The sequence below is a fragment of the Lepus europaeus genome, chromosome 15, assembly GCF_033115175.1.
Source record: "Lepus europaeus isolate LE1 chromosome 15, mLepTim1.pri, whole genome shotgun sequence".
Lineage (NCBI taxonomy): Eukaryota > Metazoa > Chordata > Mammalia > Lagomorpha > Leporidae > Lepus > Lepus europaeus.
In genome coordinates, this window is record NC_084841.1 from 29,613,194 (window position 1) to 29,637,151 (window position 23,958).

The 23,958-nt window shown below is 37.7% G+C and overlaps 1 protein-coding gene across 8 annotated transcripts in view; it reads left to right on the top strand.

The window, feature by feature from the left end:
- The window catches only part of NIPBL (NIPBL cohesin loading factor), a 227,934-nt gene that overhangs the window by 154,116 nt on the left and 49,860 nt on the right, over positions 1–23,958 (top strand). For all 8 annotated transcript variants that reach the window (XM_062212605.1, XM_062212607.1, XM_062212606.1 and 5 more), the window contains 9 exons: positions 2,940–3,026; positions 5,071–5,302; positions 6,719–6,870; positions 7,435–7,515; positions 8,029–8,129; positions 16,578–16,716; positions 19,717–19,799; positions 20,374–20,506; positions 21,731–21,874. In XM_062212605.1, coding sequence (XP_062068589.1) covers positions 2,940–3,026; positions 5,071–5,302; positions 6,719–6,870; positions 7,435–7,515; positions 8,029–8,129; positions 16,578–16,716; positions 19,717–19,799; positions 20,374–20,506; positions 21,731–21,874 — 1,152 coding nt within the window. The remainder of the gene's footprint in view (positions 1–2,939; positions 3,027–5,070; positions 5,303–6,718; positions 6,871–7,434; positions 7,516–8,028; positions 8,130–16,577; positions 16,717–19,716; positions 19,800–20,373; positions 20,507–21,730; positions 21,875–23,958) is intronic.

Below are 23,958 nucleotides of genomic sequence, written 5' to 3' on the forward strand. Positions count from 1 at the left end.
CTCTCTCTCTCTCACTATCTATAACTCTACCTGTCAAGTAAATTTAAAAAAAAAATTTAAAAATTTTTTTAAAAAGTGTGATTACTTGTGGAGTTGATTCAAAACAATTTTATCCTGAAAAAAAATTTTTTCCATATTTTTATTTATTTGCTCGAAAGGCAGAGTCACAGAAAAACTGAATTTCCATCCCCTGAATGGCTATAATAGCAGGGGCTGGGCCTGGCTGAAGCCAGGAGCCAGGAACTCCTTCCTAGTCTCTCACCTGAGTAGCAAGAACTAGAGTACTTGACCCCTTATCTGCTGCTTCCTGAGCACCTTAGCAGGGAGCTGAATTGGAAGCAGAGTATTTGGGACTCGAGCCAGTACTCCCATAAGGAATGCCACCAACCCTAAGCAGTGACTTAACCCATTGTACCAAAATGCTCACCCCTATTTTTGATGTTCTTACAAACTTTAAATACAATTATTCTTTGTGTTCATTTGTTTAAATATTGCCTGTATTCTAAGTAATGAATGTGCCATGGATTGTTTTAGTTATATAAACTACCTAATTAACAGAGGATTAATGTGCTGGTCACAGTGATTTACTATGTCTATTTAGGAGTACATTGATTAATTTTATGTATAGGGTCATATCAGCAGTTTTCTGAGATTCCATTGCCAATCTTAGGGATTTATGTGATAAGTTCCATAATTACATATATTTAATTTGTTAACTATTTCAAAAGGTAAATTTGCTGAGCATTTTTGAAGTATAGAAATTTTGTCAAAAATCTCAGTAGTTTTAACCTGTTGTGAAATAATTAAAACAGTATTTAGCTGGCACCACGGCTCACTTGGTTAATCCTCCGCCTGCAGCGCTGGCACCCCAGATTCTAGTCCTGGTCAGGGCGCTGGATTCTGTCCCGGTTGCTCCTCTTCCTGTCCAGCTCTCTGCTGTGGCCCGGGAGGGCAGTGGAGGATGCCCAAATGCGTGGTCCCCTGCACCCGCATGGGAGACCAGGAGAAGCACCTGGCTCCTGCCTTCGGATCGGCGCAGCGCCGGCCGTAGCGGAGATTTGGGGGGTGAACCAACGGAAGGAAGACCTTTCTCTGTGTCTCTCTCTCTCACTGTCTAACTCTGCCTGTCAAAAAAATAAATATTTAGAGGAATTTATTTCTATACATCAGCATGAGTAATCAAATTGGACTTAATATCAGTTATTCTTTTGATCTCCCATCGGGCTCTGCATGGGTTTAATTTGGCTGAATGTCCTAGAACCATGCCAGATATCTAAAAAGAGTACTATTCAATCAAGAGAGTATGGGTACCATTGACTTCTGACAGAAACTCCAAATATAGGATAATTTTTTTGAAAGCATCCTATGTAAGAAGCTAAATAGTTATTTTAAAAGATACCTGCTAACTAAAGTAGTGTTAAACATTCATAACTTTTATCATTTGCAATTTTCATGCTTCATCTTGGGTTTTAAGAAACTTGCTGAATAACCTGATAGTGTGGAAGCCATGTGATCATTAAATCAACAGATTACATCTTCAGTGTGTGCATGTGTGGTTTATATGCTCAGTGTCAGTGTCACAAGAAGAGAGGTAGGGGCTGGCATTGTGGCCTACCTGGTTAAGTCACTGCCTGCGATGCTGGCATCCCATATGGGTAAGAGCTGCTCTGCTTCCAGTCCCACTCCCTGCTAATGTGCCTGGGAAAGCCATGGAAGATGGGCCAAGTCCTTGTGACCCTGCAACCCACCTGGGAAACCCAGAGGAAGCTCTTGGCTCCTAACTTCTGCCTGGCCCAGCCCTGCCTCTTGCAGCCATTTGGGAATGAGCCAGCAGATGGAAGATATTTCTCTCTCTTTCTCTCTTCTTTTTCTCTCTCTCTCTCCTCCCTGTAACTTTGCCTTTCAAATAAATCAAATTTTTTTTAAAAAAAGAGAGAGAGGGCCGGCGCCGTGGCTCAACAGGCTAATCCTCCGCCTTGCGGCGCCGGCACACCGGGTTCTAGTCCCGGTTCGGGCACCAATCCTGTCCCGGTTGCCCCTCTTCCAGGCCAGCTCTCTGCTGTGGCCAGGGAGTGCAGTGGAGGATGGCCCAAGTGTTTGGGCTCTGCACCCCATGGGAGACCAGGATAAGCACCTGGCTCCTGCCATCGGATCAGCGCGGTGCGCCGGCCGCAGCGCACTACCGCGGCGGCCATTGGAGGGTGAACCAACGGCAAAGGAAGACCTTTCTCTCTGTCTCTCTCTCTCACTGTCCACTCTGCCTGTCAAAAATTAAAAAAAAAAAAAAGAGAGAGAGAGAGAGAGAGGTGTAGATTTCAGTGCAAATTCAGTGTATTGAAAGATAAAAGGGGGCTGGCACTATGGCGTAGAGGGTTAAAGCCCCAGCCTGCAGCGCCGGCATCCCATATGACCACTGATTCAAGTCCCAGCTGCTCCTCTTCTGATCCAGCTCTCTGCTATGGCCTGGGAAAGCAGTGGAGGATGACCCAACTCCTTGGGCCCCTGCACTCTTGTGGGGGACTGGGAGGAAGCTCCTGGTTCCTGGCTTCGGATCAGCTCCGCTCTGGCCATTGTGGTCATTAGTGAACCAGCAGAATGGAAGACCTCTCTCTCTCTCTGGCTCTGCCTCTCTCTGTGGCTCTGTCTTTCAAATAAATAAAAATAATTTTTTTTTAAAAAAAAGATAAGTAGTATGAGTTGGCTGATAGTATACACATGTGACTATTCTGCGTTACTTTGTTTTCCACAAACAACTGATTAATTCTTTTACATAATTCAACTTGAATAGAGCTTAAAGGGGGAAGTTCCACACACATACACTCTTCAACAGGGTAGTAAAGTTTTATCTTTCATAGCCCAAAGGGAATAATTGTACAGAATGTTTCTTGAATAATTTGTTTTACCAGTAATTGATAAAAGAATTTATATTGTCATTTTAGCTTTCAACTGACAAAACTGTGAAAGTCCTAAATATCTTAGAGAAGAATATTCAAGATGGGTCAAAGCTTTCCACTTTGTTAAATCATGTAAGTGTAAAATCTGTATTGTTGATTTAATTTTAAGCCACTTTGTTTTATGGGGAAAATGCCACATATCATTGATTTGCACTTGTTACCACGAATTGCAAGTTACGTTCATTAACATTGCTAATAGAATTTTACTTTTAGCAATTAAAAATTGTTACACATTGTCAATTTACAGCTTTGATATAAAGACAAGTAAAGACATTTAAATTTATTTAACTTAGAAAAAATTCTTTGTTCTTTGTCAAACAACTATTCTTTAATCTCTGAATCGTTTATGCTTTTCCTTGTGTAATTGTATGAAATGTATGTGTTTAAAATTTCCTTTCACTTGTGAGGTAATAGTAGGTAAGTAATTCTTTTTGTTGACCTTCCCTAGGGAAATACTGGAAACCTTTTGCTGATTTCTTGATGTACACTAAAGCGTTAATCCTTATATATCATTTGAATACAGAGCTCAAACTGGGGTTGAACAGGTTAAATGAATTAATTCATACAAAGTAGTTAAAACAGCATCTGGTACATTGTAACTTCTCAGTAAATGTTAACTGCAACTGTTCTCCATTTTAATGTGTTTATGTCAGAAGCAGTAACAAAATGGTTACAATAGTTTATAAATTAAATTTTCTGGAACTTGCCTTCCTAGCATTGTAATAGCCTATTTTAAATTGCATATGTGTCAGATTGATCTTAATATCTTTACTGTTAATGAATGCAAATATTAATGTTTATTGGCGTTTAGTAGAGATTTTCTTTAAGCAGAAAAAATTATATTGTCTAGAAATAACCACTTCTCATTTATACATATGTACCAAAGGACTTAAAAATTGTAAAATCTACAATATCTTTTATTCTGTTTTTGATGAACTTTTGAAGTCCTCTCATATTTAGTACATGTACTTTATTTTATGAGAGAAATGTTAGTGTTTACAGGAGCCACATGGAGTAAAATATGTAGAAAAGTAATCTCTGATGGTAGTTTTCTGAACTGGTTTTTGAATCATACAAAGTTAAACACTTTCCCAGGAAATTGTGGTAAACATCAGTAATCTAGAGTTCTGGAAAGATAGCTGAGTCACATGGAATTATTTTCATTCCTTAAAACCTTAGCACTACTTAAAATGTTATATAGATAGCCTTAATGTTCAGCATGAATCATGAACCTCCTTAACGGACTCTTCCAAAGAGCAATTTTAATCTCAAAGTCAAACTACTTAATCTTTTTTTTTAAGTATGCATGTAATTTAAACAGTAAGAAAAAAGAAAGCTAGAGGGGGAAAAGGTAATCAAGTTTTTAAGCATTATTGATTAGAAAGCCCCTCTCTGCTTTACAAATATGTAAAAATATATAAACTTTTAAAAGCATGTATATGGAAGTAATCCCAGAATATAAAGCTGATATTTCATTTAAAAAGGATACAATAGAAAAATTTTCACTTTAATAGTAAGACTAAAAGCACTCCCCAATTGTAATGTCAGGTTGCTGATTTATAATGTAAAATGAAGTCTTCTGTCAGTTGCTGAATGACCAATTTTAGAAAATAAGTCTTCAGAAGTCTGTGTTATACCACTTTTTAATCCCAGTTTTTAAAAAAGTGCTTTAAAAAAAAGGTGATTAAGCATGATCAAGCCAACAACTTTTTATTACCTCTAAACTATTTGGGTTTTATTATTGTAATTTTTGCTTTGGTCTGATAATCACAAGCAAACATTATTGTTTTTTAACTATCATAATGTTTACATGTAAAGCACAGAATTAATTTGTATATGGTTAATGTTATAAGCTAAATTCTTAGATTTGGTTAAGACTCATAAAAGGTAAAAGTAACTATAATTGTGTTTGGAGAGTGTCATCTAGTGGTGAAATTCATAGAATATATCATTTTTGAAAATACTGAAGCAAAAATTTTGCTTAAAGTAATATAAAGAGTAAACATATCAAAATTCTGTTTTCCATCATGAAAATCAAATACACCATTGTTTAATTTATATTTTCAACTGATAAGTGGGTTTATTTTCATGTTGTTAACATCGTGCTGTTTTATAGAATAACGATACTGAAGAAGAAGAAAGATTGTGGAGAGACCTTATTATGGAAAGAGTCACAAAATCAGCAGATGCTTGTCTTACAACTATCAACATTATGACATCCCCTAACATGCCAAAAGCTGTATACATTGAGGATGTAATTGAAAGAGTTATACAGTACACTAAATTTCATTTGCAGAATACACTTTATCCCCAGTATGATCCTGTTTACAGATTAGATCCTCATGGAGGTTAGTTTGCTCTTTTATGTTGATGATTTCTTTATATTATAAATATTAAAATGACACAAATTATTATATAAATTGTAATTAACACTGATTTTGATTTTTGGATTTGTCTAGAATATATAACTATTAAGTATAGTACTTGATCAATTATAAATTTTTTAGCAACTACAAGTTGGAGCATCCCTAAACCAAAAGTCCAGTATGTTTTGAGTTTTCAGATTAAGGATGCTCAACCGGTAAAATCTATATATATATATTCCAAAAGGGATATTAACTTGTGTTATAGAATTTACAGGGAGTCTGGCGCTGTGGCCTAGCGGGTAAAGCCGCTGCCTGCAGTGCCGGCATCCCTTATGGCACCAATTCGAATCCCAGCTGCTCCTCTTCTGACCCAGCTCTCTGCTATGACCTGGGATAGCAGTAGAAAATGGCCCAAGTCCTTGGGCCCCTGCACCCTCGTTGCAGACCTGGAGGAAGCTCCTGGCTCCTGGCTTCAGATCCGTGCAGCTCTGGGGAGTGAACCAGCAGATGGAAGACCTCTCTCTCTCTGCCTCTCCTCTCTCTGTGTAACTCTGACTTTCCAGTAAATAAATCTTTAAGAAAAAGAAGTTACAGGTATTTCTACTGGTCGAGGAAAATTCCAAATACTAGCTTCTGTTTCCGTTTATCACTCCCCACTAACTTTACCCAAAGTGGTAGTTATTTGGATTGATTCTACATGTGTGCTCTGTATCTTTATTTCTACTTGCTTATTTGAGAGAGAGAGAGCGCCCCCGTGTGCTGATTTATTCTTCAAATGCCCATAATACCCAAGAATTGATGGAGGCTGAAGCTAGCAGCTGAGATTTCAGTCCTAGTGTCCCACGTGACTACAGGAGCAGTCCTATTACTTGAGCCATCACCGCTGCCTCCCAGGATCTACATTAGCACGAAGCTAGACTTGGGAGCCAGTTCCACCCTAGACACTCTGATGTGGAATGCCGTTGTATCAACTGGCACCTTAATTGCTAGACTGAGTGTGCAGCTCAATTTCTTTTGCTGTTAGCCTGTATAAATAAGCAATGAAACAGTTAATACTTCTATATTTGAAATGAGGAACACTAAATTGAGGCCCAGGAACAATCTACATTTAATTACCTGTTTCACAATAATTGTTAGGTTAATTTAAAGTGAAATATAATCTTACTATTTTGCTGCAATGTAAAAAAAATGCAAATCATGATAGAGTAATACTTTAAATAGCAAGACTTTAGTAGCTGCTGAAATGTGCCGTTATATTATGTTACAAGTATTTCTCTTTCAGTAACCAGCTTTATTGAAAAGATTGCATTTTTATGTAGCTAAAACCATTGTGTTCTCTTAATTTAAAAAAAATGTTATTTCTCTTGTCTTGAATTTTTTTTTTTTTTTTCATTTTAGGAGGCTTATTAAGTTCAAAGGCCAAACGGGCTAAGTGTTCTACTCATAAACAAAGAGTAATAGTAATGCTTTATAACAAAGTATGTGATATTGTTAGCAGCTTATCAGAATTACTAGAGATACAGCTTCTTACAGACACAACAATTCTTCAGGTGAGGGTTTTTTTTTTTTTTTTAAGCATTTTGTATATTTCTAGACATAATGATTTAAGAATAAAGGATTTGATTAAATCTGGTATAACCTTGCTTACTGAATAATAATACCAGCATTATGTTAACTTTTCCTGTTTAGTGTAATATCTAAGTTGGAAAATAAAAGTTCAGAGGAGTTTAATAAGAAACATTTTGGGCAGAAGGCAGGTGAATATAGTGTGATTTTCAAACTTTGCATTCTTTGAATGATATCCTTTACACTATGTATTTTTATCCAAGATAGTGAGATGTTTTTTGTTTCTTTATATTCGTATGCCACTTATAAATCCAAAAGATGACTACTAGAGGAATGACAGCTGTGAATCAGGATACCTTGTATATGTGCTAATGTGCTTGAGGATGAAGGGAAACAAAGAAAGGAAATTAGCTTAGGTGAGGGAACAGAAGATAGCCTCTTAATGTTTTCCTGTAAGTTCATGAATATGTTGGAATTTGGTAATATAGAATGTTGCTAAAATTACCTAAAGATGTCTACTAATTGCTGTTTCTCCACCTTCTCCCCAGGTTTCATCAATGGGAATTACACCATTTTTTGTGGAAAATGTCAGTGAACTACAGTTGTGTGCCATTAAATTAGTTACCGCAGTAAGTATTTTTAGTTACTCTCTTCCTTAAAGTAACATTAATGTCAATTAATCTAAACTTTTAAAAAAATTCAAATTCCTAGTTTCTAGTAGATTCATTTCAGTACTGTGTCTTACTAGATTTTTATAAACTGAAGTTTCATTTTTCTATACCATGAATTTGTTCGGTTATTCTGTTTTTGTCAGATTTGAAAAACTTGAGAATATTTAAAAATATTCCAGTTAACAGTTTCTTAATATTTAAATAAATCAGAATGGTTTAAAATCATATCTTTTCTTGCTTTCTATACTCAAGATATCCTGCTCTTCTAATGAAATTAGTATGTTCTTTGCCTTTTATAAAAAATATTGTAATTAATGGCAGAAAATTAGAGCAAATTATCTGAAGTCATTAGTACAGAAAAAGTGGAAACATTTTCATTCTAAATGGCAAATGATTTCTACCACATTATCATATCGTTTGCTTTTTATTAGTTGAATGGGTTTAATTTGGAATCTAATACTTCCTAAACAGGTATTCTCAAGATATGAAAAGCATAGGCAGTTAATTTTGGAAGAAATTTTTACTTCACTTGCAAGATTACCAACTAGCAAGAGGAGTTTGAGGAACTTCAGGTAACTAATTGACTGCAAAGGTCAAGTATACAAAAGAATTCCATTATATTGTTGCCATAAAACTTGATTCTTCACATCTGTCTGATTTATATTTTATCAATAAAATAAGGGTTCAGTCAGGACAGCATGAAAAATAACTAATACAATGAGATCTTTGGGAAACAAAGAAGTTCAATAATCCTCAGTTTTAAAGATCTATGACAGTGTTTTTCAATCTTGTGACATTTTGGACAAGGTCATACTTTGTTCTACAGGACTGTCCTGTGCCTTACAGGATGCTACCAGCATCCCTGATCTAAGCACTAGATGCCCACACCTTTTCCAGTTGTGAGAACCAAACTGGAAATCAGAATCTTCCCTGGTTAAGAATCACTGGTTTGAGGGCCAGCACTGTGGCATAGCAGGCAGGTATCCCATATGGGAACCGGGTTGAGTCCCAGCTGCTCTACTTCTGATCCAGCTCCCTGCTAATGGACCTGGGAAAGCAGCAAAAGATGGCTCAAGTGCTTGGGCCTCTGCACCCAAGTGGGAGACCTGGAAGAAGCTCCTGGCTTCAGACGGCCCAGCTCTGGCCTCTGCAGCTATTTGAACCAGTGTCTGTCTCTTCCTTTCTGTCTTTGTAATGCTCCATTTCAAATAAATAAATACATTTAAAAAAAAAAAAAAGGAATCACTGTTTTATGAAAAGAGAAATAGAATCATAATAGTTCACAGGGTGTTTTATAAGCCAAATTAAGGATATTGAACTTAATTCTTTGTAATGATAAGCCATTAAATGATATATTTTTAAAGGAGAGCTAAAAGACTAACAGCAGTATAAAGAATAGACATGGGGATTAAATGCTTTAATGATTCAGCACGTTATAACTAAATAGTATTACTTACTGCTATGGTCAGCATTATCCTCTTTGCCAGCACAAGTAATTATAATATTCCTAAGTGATGAAATGTGTTGACTTGGCTTACTGTTTTAAATTGCTTTTATTTTATTTTTTTTTAAGATTTATTTTATTTATTTGAAAGAGTTACAGAGAGAGGTAGAGACAGAGAGAGAGGTCTTCCATCCGCTGATTCACTTCCCAGATGGTGGCAATGGCTGGAGATGCACCGATCTAAAGCCAAGAGCCAGGAGCTTCCTCCGGATCTTCCACGTGGGTGCAGAGGCCCAAGGACTTGACCGTCCTCTACTGCTTTCCCAGGCCATAGCAGAGAGCTGGATCAGAAGAGGAGTAGCTGGGACATGAACCGGCACTCATATGGGATGCTGGCACTTCAGGCCAGGGCTTTAACCCGCTGCACCACAGCACCAGCTCCTTAAATTGCTTTTAAAGTCTGTTTTCTTTGAAATAATTAACTTTGTCATATCCATTTTTTGGACTGAATGTGTATAGATAAATATCATCTGGTAAACCTAAAGAAACCATCAGCATATGAACAGATTTTTACATTTCTACAATATCAATACAATAAAAAACTTGAAAATTGTTTTTTCATAATCTGTGCTGTTTACCTCGTACTTGAGCACAGGTGATTAAGAGCTGACTGTGACTACCCATTCTTATCAGCACATGGAATGTTCTGTAGGATTAACTACAAATCAAGTCTCAACAATTTTAAGATTTAAATAGTACCATCTATCTTCTCAGACCATAAAAAAAAAAAACACTAGAAAACAACAAGAAGAAAAATAGAACACTATAAATACTTGCAAATTAAATAACATAGTACCAACTGATCAGGGGGTGATTGAAGAATTTGAAAAGGAATAAACTTTCTTGAAATAAAAATATAACATTATCAAAACCTGGGGAATACAGCAAAATCAGTATTAAGATGCGAGTGTTTTAGCAGTAAGTGCTTACATTAAAAAAGTGAAAAATTCTTAAAATTAATGATCTAATGATGCATCTTAAAGACGTAGAAAAAGAAGAACAAGCCAAAATCAGCAGGAGGTGAGAAATAATAAGGATCAGACCAGAAATAAATGAAATTGAAACTAAAAATAAAAATAAAAGAGATCAGCAAAACAAAAAGTTGTTTTTTGAGAACATAAACAAAATGGATAAACCTCTAGTCAGAATAACAAAGAAAAAGACTCTGAATTAATGATGAAAAAAGAAACATTATAACCGAAACCACTGAAATACATAGGATCGTAAGAAACTAATATGAAGAACTATATGCTAATAAACTAGAAAACCTCGAAGAAATGAATATGACCTACCAAGATTACATCAGGAAGATATAGACAGTCTAAACAGATCCCTAACAAGCAATGACATTGAAGCAGTGATCAAATTCTTCCATCAATGAAAGGTTGGAGACCTGAGCTTTTACAACTGAATTCTACAAAACATTCAAAGAGGAAGTAACTTCAGTACTCTTCAAACTATTCCAAAATTGTTCTGGATAGAACTGTGCCAAACTATTTTATGAGGTCAACATTACTTTGATACCCAACAAAGACACAACAGGTAAAGAAAACTACAGACCTATATCCTTAATGAACATAGGTGCAAAAGGTTCTCAGTGAGATACTAGCAAACCAAATCCAAAACTACATCAAAAAGATCACTACATCATGATTAGGTGGGATTTATACCATAAATGCAAGGGTGAGTCAACATTTGCAAATCAATAAACGTCATAAATCCCATCAATAGAATGAAGAACAAAAATTAGATGGTCATCTCAGTAGATGCAGAGAAAGCATTTGGTAATATTCAACACCCCTTCATGAAAAAAACCTTACAAATAAAGTATAAAAGGAACAGTCCTCAAAATTATAAAGGCTATATATCACAAACCAACAGCAAATATCATACTGAATGGGAAAAAGTGGAAAGCATTTCCCTTCAGATCTGAAACAAGACAAGGATGTCTACACTTTTTTTTAAAGCTTTATTTATTTATTTGAAAGTCAGAGTTAACAGAGAGAGAGAGAGGTCTTCCATCCGATGGTTCACTCCCCAATTAGCCGCAATGGCCGGAGCTGCACCAATCCGAAGCCAAAAACCAGGAGCTTCTTTCGGGTCTCCCATGCAAGTGCAGGAGTCGAAGGACTTGGGCCATCTTCTACTGCTATCCCAGGCCATAGCAGAGAGCTGGATCAGAAGTGGAGCAGCTGGGAGTAGAACCAGCACTCATATGGAATGCTGGCGCTTCAGGCCAAGGTGTTAACCTGCTGTGCCACAGAGCCAGCCCTGGATGTATATACTTTTGCCACTCTTCTTCAGTATGGCACTAGAAGTTTTAGCAAGGCAATTAAGGAAGAGAAAGAAATAAAGGGCATCAAAATTGAGAAAGAGAAAGTCAAGTTATCCGTGTTTGCAGATAACATATTGAACATGGAAAAGCCTAAAGTCTCCTCCAAAAGCTGTTAGAATTGATAAACCAATTCAGTAAAGTTTCAGATTACAAAATAAACATAACCATAGCTTTTTTGTATGCTAATGATGAACTCACAGAAAGAATAATCAAGAAATACCATTCTAATAGCCACAGAAAAATCAGCTACTTAAGAGTGAATTTAATTGAAGAAGTCAAAGATCTTTACAATGAAAATTATCAAATATGGTGAAACAAACCATCAGTGACCCAAAAAAAGAAATATATATATATAAATATATATTTATAAATATATAATATATTAATATGTAAGAATATATAAACATAAAATATATATGTTATATATTGAAATTTTTTTTATTTGAGAGGTAGAGTTACAGACAGAGAGAACGGTCTTCCATTGGTTCACTCCTCAAATGGCCACAATGGCCAGAACTGTGCCAATCCGAAGCTAGGAGCGAGGTGCCTCCTCCTGGCCATCTTCCACTGCTTTTCCAGGCCGCAGCAGAGATCTGGATTGGAAGAGGAGCAGCCAGGACTCAAACCAGCGCCCATATGGGATGCCAGCACTGCAGGCAGAGGATTAACCTACTGTGCTACAGTGCCTGCCCCATGCCTATACTTCTTAAAGCAATCTATAAATTGAATGCAATCTCTTTCAAAATACCAATGGTATTCTTTACAGAATTATAAAAAAATAAATCTGAAATTCATATGGAATCACAAAAGACCTAGAACAGCCAAAGCAATCCTAGATAAGAAAAATCAAGCTAGAGGCATTAAAATACCTAATGTCAAAGTATTCTACAAGGCTGTAGTAATAAAAACAGCATGGTACTGGCATGAAAACCCATACACAGATCAATGGAACAGAAAAGAGAGCCCAGAACTTAATCTACATAAATACAGCCAACCGATTTTTGACAAAAGTGCTCAGACCATACAGTAGAGTAAGGATAATCTCTTCAAATGGCGCTGGCAAAACTGGATATATACTGGGGCAAGCACTGTGGCGTAGCAGGTGGGGCTGCCACCTGCAGTGCTGGCATCCCATGTGGGCACTGGTTCGAGTCCCAGCTGCTCCACTTCCAATCCAGCTCTCTGCTATGGCCTGGGAAGGCAGTGGAGGATGGCCCAAGTCCTTCGATCCCTGCACCTGCGTGGGAGACCCGGAGGAGTTTCCTGGCTCCTGGCTTTGGATGAGCTCAGCTTTGGCCGTTTCGGCCATCTGGGAAATGAACCAGTGAATGGAAGACCCCTGTCTCTCTCTGCCTATTCTGTTCTGTGGCTTTGCCTTTCAAATAAATAAATAAAGTCTTAAAAAAAAAACTGAATATATGAGTGTGTATGGAGAAGAATGAAATTAGATCACTACCTCTCACTATATACAAAAATCAACTCAAGATGAATCAAAGATTTAAATCTAATACCTGAGACTATGAAGTTCCTGGAAGAAAATGTAGGGAAAACACTCCAAGACATTGGTGTAGGGGATGACTCCTTTGATAAGAGCCTCAAAGCACAGGTAAGAAAAACAAAACTAAACAAATGGGACTATATGAAACTTTTGTACAGCAAAGGAAATAATCAGTAGAGTGAAGAAACATCCGATAGAATGGGGAAAAAATATTTGCAAACCACCTATTTCACAAAGGATTAATATCCCAAGTATATCAGCAACTTAAAAAACTCAGCAACGAAAAAGCAACCAGTCCACTTAAGAAATGGGCAAAGGACTACAACAGACAGTTCTCAAAAAAGAAATACAAATGGCTAATAAATACCTGAAAAAATGCTTGACATCAATAGCCATCAGAGAAATGCAAATCAAAATCACAAGAAGATTACACCTCACCTCTCTAGAATGGTTGAAATCCAAACAGAGTTAACAAATGCTGTTAAGGACATGGACAAGGGGGAACACGTATACACTGTTGGTGGGAATGTAAATCAGTGCAGTTATTGTGGAAAACAGTGTGGAGATTTCTTTAAAAACTAGAAATAGACTAACTCTAGGATTCAGCTATCTCGTTGCTGGATATGTACCCAAAAGACTTGAACACAGTGAATCAAAGAGATACCTGCACCATCATGTTTATAGTAGTACTGTTTATGATACTCAAAATGTGGATTCAACCAAGGTGTCCATCATCAGATAAATGGGTGAAGGAAATATGGATACACACATACACACACAATGGAGTATTACTCAGCTCTTAAAAAGAATGATATTGGGCCGGCGCCACGGCTCACTAGGCTAATCCTCCGCCTTGCGGCGCCGGCACACCGGGTTCTAGTCCTGGTTGGGGCACCGATCCTGTCCCGGTTGCCCCTCTTCCAGGCCAGCTCTCTGCTGTGGCCAGGGAGTGCAGTGGAGGATGGCCCAAGTCCTTGGGCCCTGCACCCCGCACCCCATGGGAGACCAGGAGAAGAAGCACCTGGCTCCTGCCATCGGATCAGCGCAGTGCGCCGGCCGCAGCACACCTACCGCGGCGGCTATTGGAGGGTGAACCAACGGCAAAAAGGAAGACCTTTCTCTCTGTCTCTCTCTCTCACTGTCCACTCTGCCTGTCAAAAAAAAATAAAAAATTAAAAAAAAAAAAAAAGAATGATATTGGCCACTTGCAGCAAAATCAGCAGAACTGGAGGACATCATGTTGAATGGAATAAGCCAGACCCAGAAAAACAAATACTGCGTGTTCTCCCTTATATGTGAGAGCTAAAATTTTAAAAATAAGCAAAGAAAAACAGAAAAAAGAAATGTCTGTGTGTGTCAGTATTGCTGCAAAAATAGTTTTGTAAAATTTTGTTTTACAACTTTGTCAAACTAATGGTTAAGAATATTGTATAGTGGCCAGCACCGCGGCTCAATAGGCTAATCCTCCACCTGTGGCACCGGCACCCTGGGTTCTAGTCCCAGTCGGGGTGCTGGATTCTCTCCCGGTTGCCCCTCTTCCAGTCCAGCTCTCTGTTGTGGCCCGGGAGTGCAGTGGAGGATGGCCCAAGTGCTTGGGCCCTGCATCTGCATGGGAGACCAGGAGAAGCACCTGGCTCCTGGCTTCGGATCAGCACGGTGTGCCGGCTGCAGCGGCCATTAGAGGGTGAACCAATGGTAAAGGAAGACCTTTCTCTCTGTCTGTCTGTCTCTCTCTCATTGTCCACTCTGCCTGTAAAAAAAAATAATAATTAATTTTAAAAAAGAATATTGTATAGTTTTTTTTAATGAAAGATTTATTTATTTATTTAAAAGGCAGAGCTCCAGAGAGGCAGAGGCAGAGAGAGAGAGAGCATGCGTTTCCATCCTCTGGTTCACTTCCCTGATGACTGCAATAGCTGGAGCCTGGCCAATCCAAAGCCAGGAGCCATATGGGGCGCCCATATGGGGTGCTGGCACTGCAGGTGGAGGCTTTATGTGCTATGCCACAGAGATGGCCGATATACTACTATAGTTTTAATGATCTATGATTCCTTTAAAATTTGCTAAATGTGAGTGAAATGATAATTTCCCATTGAATTACTGTTGAAAGCCCTTGCCTGGGTCTTTCTGCTTTTTACTTTTAAACTTCTTAATCAGTGAAGCAGTAAGCCTTTTATTGTAATGCAAATAAAAATGTTATCTAAAAAGGGGGAGCAAGGGAGGAAAGGAACATGATTGTATTCTTACAATTGCATCTACAAATCACATTGGATCTGTTAAAAACTAATAATTTAAATAAACAAATAGATCCTGCTCGCCCAAAAAAAAAAAAGCCTGGCACATTTTAGTACTGGAGTTAGAAAATGAATACCAGAAGATATGGGCATTTGGAAACATTTAAGACTTGCATTTTTTTTTTTTTTTTAGTTTATTTTTATATAAATAAGCAGAGTTACAGAGGGAAAGACTGGGAGATCTTCCATCCACTGATTCACTGCCCAAATGGCCTTAATGGCCAGGGCTGGGACAAGACCAAACCAGGAGCCAAGAGCTTCATCCGGGTCTCCCACATGGGTACAGAGGTCCAAAGACTTGGGCCATCTTCCCCTGCTTTCCCAGCCACATTAGCAGGGTGCTGGATCATAGGAGCAATCTGGACTCAAACCATTGTCCATATAGGATACCAGAGTCGCAGACGGTGGCTTAACCTGCGATTATTTCTAAAGGCGATTTTTAAAAAAAAAATTTTAAAGATTCATTTTATTTATTTGAAAGACAGAGTTACAGAGAGAGGTAGAGACAGAGAGAGAGGTCCTCCATCCGCTGGTTCACTTCCCAGATGGCGGCAACGGCCGGAACTGCGCCAATCCAAAGCCAGGAACCACGAACCAGGAGCTTCTTCCAGGTCTCCCACATGGGTGCAGGGGCCCAAGGACTTGGGCCATCTTCTACTGCTATCCAGGCCATAGCAGAGAGCTGGATTGAAGAGGAGCAGCTGGCACTAGAACTGGCACCCATATGGGATGCCGGCACTTCAGGCCAGAGCTTTAATCCCCTGTGCCACAGCACCAGCCCCTTTAAAGGCATTTGAAGAGTGGGCTTTGTTGCAGTGGTTAAGGTACCACTTGAATTGCTCACACCTCAGATGGAAATCCCTGGGTTCAGCTTCTGTTCTTCTGCTGTTGCTAGCTTCCTGCTAATGTGAACGCTGGGGAGGAGCAGCTTGTGGCTCAAGTCCTTGAGTTATCCACACAGAAGACCCCGGTTGAGTTCCTAGCTCCTGGCTTTGGCCTAGCCTAGGCCCAGCTGTTTTGAGCTAGTGAGGCAATGGATGAGAGCTAACTTTCTCTCTTTCATTTCTCTTTCCCTGTCTGCCTTTTAAATATGTAAAAAATTATTTTTTAAGAAACAAATTTTCACTATAAATTTTATTCAGTGCATACTTTAGAACTTTGTATTACACTGTATTTTTTTCTTTCACATTTTAATTATCTGACACACATATACATTTACTTGATATTCTAATTTATAAAAAATAAACATAAAAGTATTATTATAAGTACTAAAGGTAATGCCCAGAAATGTTAGTAAAGAAATATCCTAAAACTTTAAGGTGGTAGTTGACATGTAAAATGATTTTCTTCATACTTCATATAATTTAAATTGTTTCTTGTTCATTAAAGGTTAAACAGTAGCGATATGGATGGAGAACCTATGTATATTCAGATGGTTACAGCACTGGTTTTACAGCTTATTCAGTGTGTAGTACACTTACCATCATCAGAGAAGGACTCTAATTCAGAAGAGGATTCAAATAAAAAGGTAAGGAAAGCTTTAAAGGCTTTATAACTTTGTACTTTTATGTAAGGAAACACCTATATTCTTTGTCAGAAAACTAAATTTCTTTTTTTTTTTTTTTATTTTTTTTTTTATTTTATTTTTTTTTTTTTTATTTTTGACAGGCAGAGTGGACAGTGAGAGAGAGACAGAGAGAAAGGTCTTCCTTTTTGCCGTTGGTTCACCCTCCAATGGCCGCCGCGGTAGCGCGCTGCGGCCGGCGCACCGCGCTGTTCCGATGGCAGGAGCCAGGTGCTTCTCCTGGTCTCCCATGGGGTGCAGGGCCCAAGCACTTGGGTCATCCTCCACTGCACTCCCTGGCCACAGCAGAGAGCTGGCCTGGAAGAGGGGCAACCGGGACAGGGTCGGTGCCCCGACCGGGACTAGAACCCGGTGTGCCGGCGCCGCAAGGCGGAGGATTAGCCTGTTGAGCCACGGCGCCGGCCAGAAAACTAAATTTCTTAATTAAGAGTTCATCAATGTACTTTAGGCTTCTTGTGAAATATTAGACAGCATTTTTGAGAGATTTGAATTCTGACTCTTAATATCTACCACTCATGAAACAAAAATCATTTTATTGAGTTTATTTCTTCAGCTTGTTAAACATTACAGTTAGTGGTACATTAAGCCTATGATTACAGTGGATTGAAATTAAGGAAGGATGGAGGGAGATTGAGAGAGGGAGAGAGGAAGGAGGAAAATATGGTTATCTTCTTAGAATTGTACCTATGAAGTACATTAAATCTGTTCTCCTTATGTTAATAAAAATTAAAACCAGAAAACTGTGCTCTATGTCGACCTCTCTCTCTTTTGGCCCTATTTTTTGTTCCCCCCCTCTCCAGCATGGTGGGTTTCCCCACCCAACAATAAACCTTTCCTTAAAAAAACTAAAAACTGAGATGGTACTACTTAACAAGCCTGCCATACCGGTTTGTAAGACTCAAGTGACAAATCCATTTTGTTACAGCCAAATTTAAATATATTTAGTGGTTATTTCTACACTTAATTATAAAATATAATAAATAGTAAAGTAAATATTGTCCAAGGAGTTGAGACCATCTTTGAATTTTCCCCTTCCAACCCCATTGTGTGTCTTTAGTTTTTTCTTCCTTACTCTTAGTAACTTATATCATGAGTATGTTTATCCCCTTCCATTTATTTATTTGCATAAATTTGATGGCAAATCATTGTGTTCTCTTTTTTTTTAAGATTTTATTTATTTGAGAGAGAGAGTTACAGAGACAGAAAGGTCTTCCATCCATTGGTTCACTCCCCAAATGGCTACAATGCCAGAACTGGGACAATCCAAAGCCAGGAGCTTCTTTCAGATCTCCCATGCAAGTGCAGAAGCCTAAGCACGTGGGCCATCTGCTGCTGCTTCCCCAGGCCATAGCAGAGAGCTGGATCCAAAGAGGAGCAGCCAGGATACAAGCCAGCACCCATAGGGATGCTGGTGCCTCAGGCGGAGGCTTAGCCTACTGTGCCACAGCACCAGTTCCATGATCTTTTAAATTTACATAAGTGACAGTGATGTATTTACAGCTGATTTTTTCAGTCAACAATGTTTTTAATACATATAATGTGCCAGATTGTTTTTGACTTGAGTTAAACACCTCATATAATGGTATCACATCTTACAACACAAGTTTCTCTAAATGTTCTAAGAAGTAGAATTACATGCATTAACTTTAGTGGAATTTGTCAGTTTCCTTAATGAGGTTTTCAGTTGGCATTTCTACATTTCGATTTTACCTATTCTGATTGCTGTGAAATAGTATCATGTTGTATTTTGCATTTTCCTGTTTACTGATGAGTTTGAGCTTTACCTGTATTTATTTAGTCTCTGGATTTCTGCAACTATGAATTGACTATTTATATTCTAATGTTTAAATTGCTACTGAAGATGTTTATTGTTTTTTAGATTACATCCCATTGTTTCATAAATTTTGAGGTTAGAATATTCTTTAGTTACAGTATTAGTTTTATGCTTTTGATCCAATTTTTCTTTTTTTAAAAAATATTTATTTGTTTATTTATTTGAAAGTCAGAGTTACAGAGAGGCAGAGGCAGAGAGATATCTTCCATCTACTGGTTCACTCCTTACATGGCCACAATGGCTGGAGCTGGGCCAATCCAAAGCCAGGAGCCAGGAGATTCTCACAGGTCTCCCATGTGGGTGCAGGGGCCCAAGCACTTGGGCCATCTTCTAATGCTTTCCCAGGCCATAGCGGAAAGCTGGATCAGAAGTAGAGCAGCCGGGACTCGAACCAGCACCCATATGGGATGCTGGCACTGTAGGTGGCAGCTTTACCATATACCGCAGCGCTGACCCCAGTGCATTTCTTCTTGTCCCTGACCTGCAGCATAGTAAGCAGTTATTGATATTATACTTGTTAACCACATTTGTCACTCTTACGTTACTTAATAAGTTAAAATAAATTCTGCCAGTATTTTTAGTATTTTTATAAAATAGTAAGATATTGGGGCCGGCGCTGTGGCTAAACAGGCTAATCCTCTGCCTTGCGGCACCGGCACACTGGGTTCTAGTCCCGGTTGGGGTGCTGGATTCTGTCCCGGTTGCCCCTCTTCCATGCCAGCTCTCTGCTGTGGCCAGGGAGTGCAGTGAGGATGGCCCAAGTGCTTGGGCCCTGCACCCCATGGGAGACCAGGAGAAGCACCTGGCTCCTGCCTTCGGATCAGCACGGTGCACCAGCCGCAGCACGCCAGCCGCGGTGGCCTTTGGAGGGTGAACCAACGGCAAAGGAAGACCTTTCTCTCTCTCTCTCTCTCACTGTCCACTCTGCCTGTCACAAAAAAATTAGTAAGATATTTTTATTGTGGCTTTTCTCTTTATATAAAAAAACTTAATCATTTTAGTACTCAAATGTGTTACCTCTATTCTGTAATAACATTGCAATTACAACTAAGCCAGTTTGCTTGTTGATTATTTCTTATGTCTTTATAAATTGATTTTCCCTTCTCTAGGTTGACCAGGATGTTGTCATTACTAATTCTTATGAAACAGCTATGCGAACAGCCCAAAACTTCCTTTCTATCTTCCTTAAAAAGTAAGTTAAAATAGCATAAATCTGATTTTTATTTTCCATAGTATGGAGAATAGTTCACTTAAGTAAAAGATTAATTCAATTTTCTGCCACACTCTGAATACTAAATACCTCTCCCTGGTCCTTAGTTTCCTGATCTGATTTAAAGTGAGACAAATTAGAATATTAAAAATCTAAAATTTTTTAATTTGCTTATAATTTAGATTCTAAATAATTAAAGTATTGGGTTGAACTTTTATCATTTTTTAAGCAAAATATGGTACATTTCACCTGATAGGAGTGTTTGTAGAGATTAGTTAGCCTGTATAAGAATTTAGGGTAATCTTGTAGAGAAAAGAACAGTGATGATATTTTAAAATGTGAATACTTACCAGAAAATAGCGTTAATATTAATAAATTGATTTTCTATATTTAGGGGGAAAGTGGTATTTAAGAAATAGATGATTTTAAACCATGTTCAGTGTACTTTCATGCCTTATTACTAGATACAGAGAAAAGAAAACCTAGTTAACAAAATTTCAGCATGTGGGTAGACATGTCACATAAATTGACATCCTTCTTATTTGTTTTTGAACAGATGTGGTAGTAAGCAAGGTGAAGAAGATTACAGACCACTGTTTGAAAATTTTGTTCAAGACCTTCTTTCAACAGTCAATAAGCCTGAATGGCCAGCTGCTGAACTGCTCCTTAGTTTGTTAGGGAGACTGTTGGTAAGAGTATAGCATTTAAAGATTATTAGATTACTAGAAGACAACATAATGAGGATGTACTCTGATTCACAGATGATGAATTCTTTAAAAATGTGTAAGGAAATATGAACATTGCATCTCTATTTTTGCATGTGCATAACTGTACACAATATTGTTGGTACTTTGTAAAAAAACTTTGAAATGTTGTGAATTTTAGTGCTTTCATTTCATTACATAAGAAAACAATGTTTTAAAATATTGGGGGTGGGGCCAGTGCTGAGGCTCACTTGGTTAATCCTCCGCCTGTGGCGCTGGCATCCCATATGGGCACTGGTTCTAGTCCTGGTTGCTCCTCTTCCAGTCCAGCTCTCTGCTGTGGCCCAGGAAGGCAATGGAGGATGGCCCAAGTGCTTGGGTGCCTGCACCCACATAGGAGACCAGCAGGAAGCACCTGGCTGCTGGCTTCAGATCGGCACAGTGCCAGCCATAGCAGCCATTTGGGGAGTGAACCAATGGAAGGAAGACCTTTCTCTCTGCCTATCTCTCTCACTGTCTATAACTCTACCTGTCAAAAAAAATATATTGGGGGTGTGTGGAAATGATGTATTATTAAAAGCATTTCAACACTGAGTCAGAAGTTACTGTAGTTACTCAATTCAAAGCATGCAACTGATTGACATGAACTCTTTGTCACCTTTAAGAGTATGTCTGAAAACACAAGGCAGTTTTTAGTCCTCATATTATGAAATGCAAAGAAATTTTGTGATTTCGCTTTAAAGTAAATTTGGACTTGTGCAGTACAAATTTCTACAAAACTTTTTGGATCTTAGGAGGTGTTGGTGGTATAGTGGTGAACATAGTTGCCTTCCAAAGCTTTTGGGGTCTTAACTTTCTATGAATTGGAAAATATATTAGTACTGTCCTGAAAGTAAGATGAGTCATAGGCATCAGAATTCTGTGATAAGAAATTTTTACCAGTAATTTCCCATTTTGCGTAAACAGCTAAGCCTGTATTTTTAAAAAGAACTGGGTTTTTGAGTAAATTTAATCTATAATTTTGTTAATAAATGAAAATGCTCAGACTTCAGAAAGTAAAAATCATTTTTTTGCATACTACCACAAGAACAAAAAAGTTTAAATTTTAAAAATAAAACATAGATTGGGAATTTACATTAAATTGCTGTTAAAGATATATTGTTATAAATCTACTAACTTAATGGAAAACTATTTTATTTCCATGTTTAGGTTCATCAGTTCAGTAATAAGTCAACAGAAATGGCTTTAAGAGTGGCATCTCTTGATTATCTTGGAACTGTCGCTGCACGACTGAGAAAAGATGCTGTTACAAGCAAAATGGATCAAGGATCTATAGAACGAATTTTAAAGCAGGTATTGAGATAAAGCATTAAAATTTAGGGATAATAGTTGGTTGCTTTGTTTAAATATTCTTGCATAGTCTTTCATTTTGTAGATTGAAAACAAGATATTTCTAAAAGTGAGACTTAGGGGTGAATTATAAATTCTACTGGGAACTTCTAAATAGTTTATATAAATCCTTTGTTTACTTTCTTTTAATGAACTATTCTTATGCATGTAGAATACTATTTTGTATTTAACATAAATTTTATTTAAATCTCTAGTTTATTGAGCTGATCTTAATATGCCCTGTCAGATGGTTTTGTAACTTTGAATGTTGTGTATCTTTTATATTGAGGAGAAGTGAATAAGGGCTTCCTTCGCCTTTATATTAGAGAATTTTCATCTTGAAGGGACATATTTTATTGCCATATTCATTCTTTTCTTTAAAGTGTGGGTAAGGGAGTAGTAAAACAGAAAGTTATTTCAGAAAATTGATAGGAAAAAGACTGAAAAAAAAGAAAATATTGGGACATGGTCTCTAATCCTATCAGGTACTACTCCTGTTTTTCATTTTCTTTTTAGTTTTCCTTACATTCATAACTGTATACATTTTAGTGGAAGTGCCTCTTAATTTTTTACTTGATTTTTAAAAATAATTTCAGCCTTAAGAGTAGTGCAAAAAAACCTCCCATAAGGTCTCTGCCCAAATTCCTTAATTGTTGACAATTATATGCATATTTGTTTTGTTTTTAGATTTATTTCTTTTGAAGTTAAGTTGCAGACATGATGTCACCATTACCCCTAAGTTCTCTAGTATAGTGTTTTTCAAAGTATGATTCCCCTAGACTAGCAGCACCAATGTTGACATTATGTGGGAATTTGTTAGAAATGTAATTTCTGGGGCTGGCACTGTAGCTTAATGGGTTAAGTCAGTGTTTGTGATGCCAGCATCCCTTATGGGCCCTGGTTCCACTTCCAGTCCAGCTCATTGCTAATGTGCCTTGGAAAGCAATGGAAGATGGCCTAAGTATTTGGGCCCTGTACCCATATGGGTGATCCAGAAGGAGCTCCTGGCTCTTGGCTTCAGACCTGCCCCGCTGCTGCTGTTGGAGCCATTTTAGGAGTGAACCAATGGCTGAAGATCTCTCTCTCTCTCTCTAATTCTGCCTTTCAAAGAAATCAATCAATCTTAAAAAGAAAGAAACTGTGCATGATTTCAGGGTTTTTTTCCCCAAACATAAGTATCTTTCATTTTTAAACAGACTTTTTGAACTACCCTCATTTGAGACTGCCATTCCTCTTCTATTTAATAGGTTACAGTGTATTGCCATCATTATTTGACTGGTGAGATCCTCTTTAAGCTAGCTTTTATGACCTTTGATGTAGGTGTTCCCTTTTTCTTTGAGGACTTACTTTCTATGCCATCCTATACTTCCTGACCCATCTTTTACTTTCTCTGCCCCAGCCCTTGGAGCATCTGTTTCTCCAAAGAATTGCAGTTCTTTTTTTTTGGTGAATGATAATACAGACACCATGATGTTCAGGCTATATAACTTCCAGTATTTCTTAGAGGGATCCTTGGATCTCTTACTGCTATTGTGTAGATTGTTCTTGTTCAACCTTAGGGAGAGCATTATTCATAAATATCTTTTTGGCTCTTAATACATTTCTCGGTTGCCTTTGGAAATTTAGAGTTTATTCACAGTGCTATGGCCAATTTCTGAATATATCAGTCTCACTATACCCCTAGAACATGTGTTATTCAGATCTTTGCATTCTACTTACATATGTTCTAATATATTCTATAGTCATATATATTCTAGTTAAATATATATTTGGAACTTCACATGATATGGACATGAACATCAACTCATTTGATTCCTATCTGCAGAATTCTTGATAGAACCTAAAGATAAAGTTCCTTTCTGCACCTGGATAGAAAAATAACTCACCTATTGAATATTTAGTATTCTACATGAAACATACTGTTTTCATATTAATTAAAAATAATATTTTCCTTCTACAATGTTCTTTTTAAATAATATCTCAAAGGAACATAGTCTTAGAAAAATTTAAGCATTGTACAAAATATATTAATACAAATAGTTACAGTT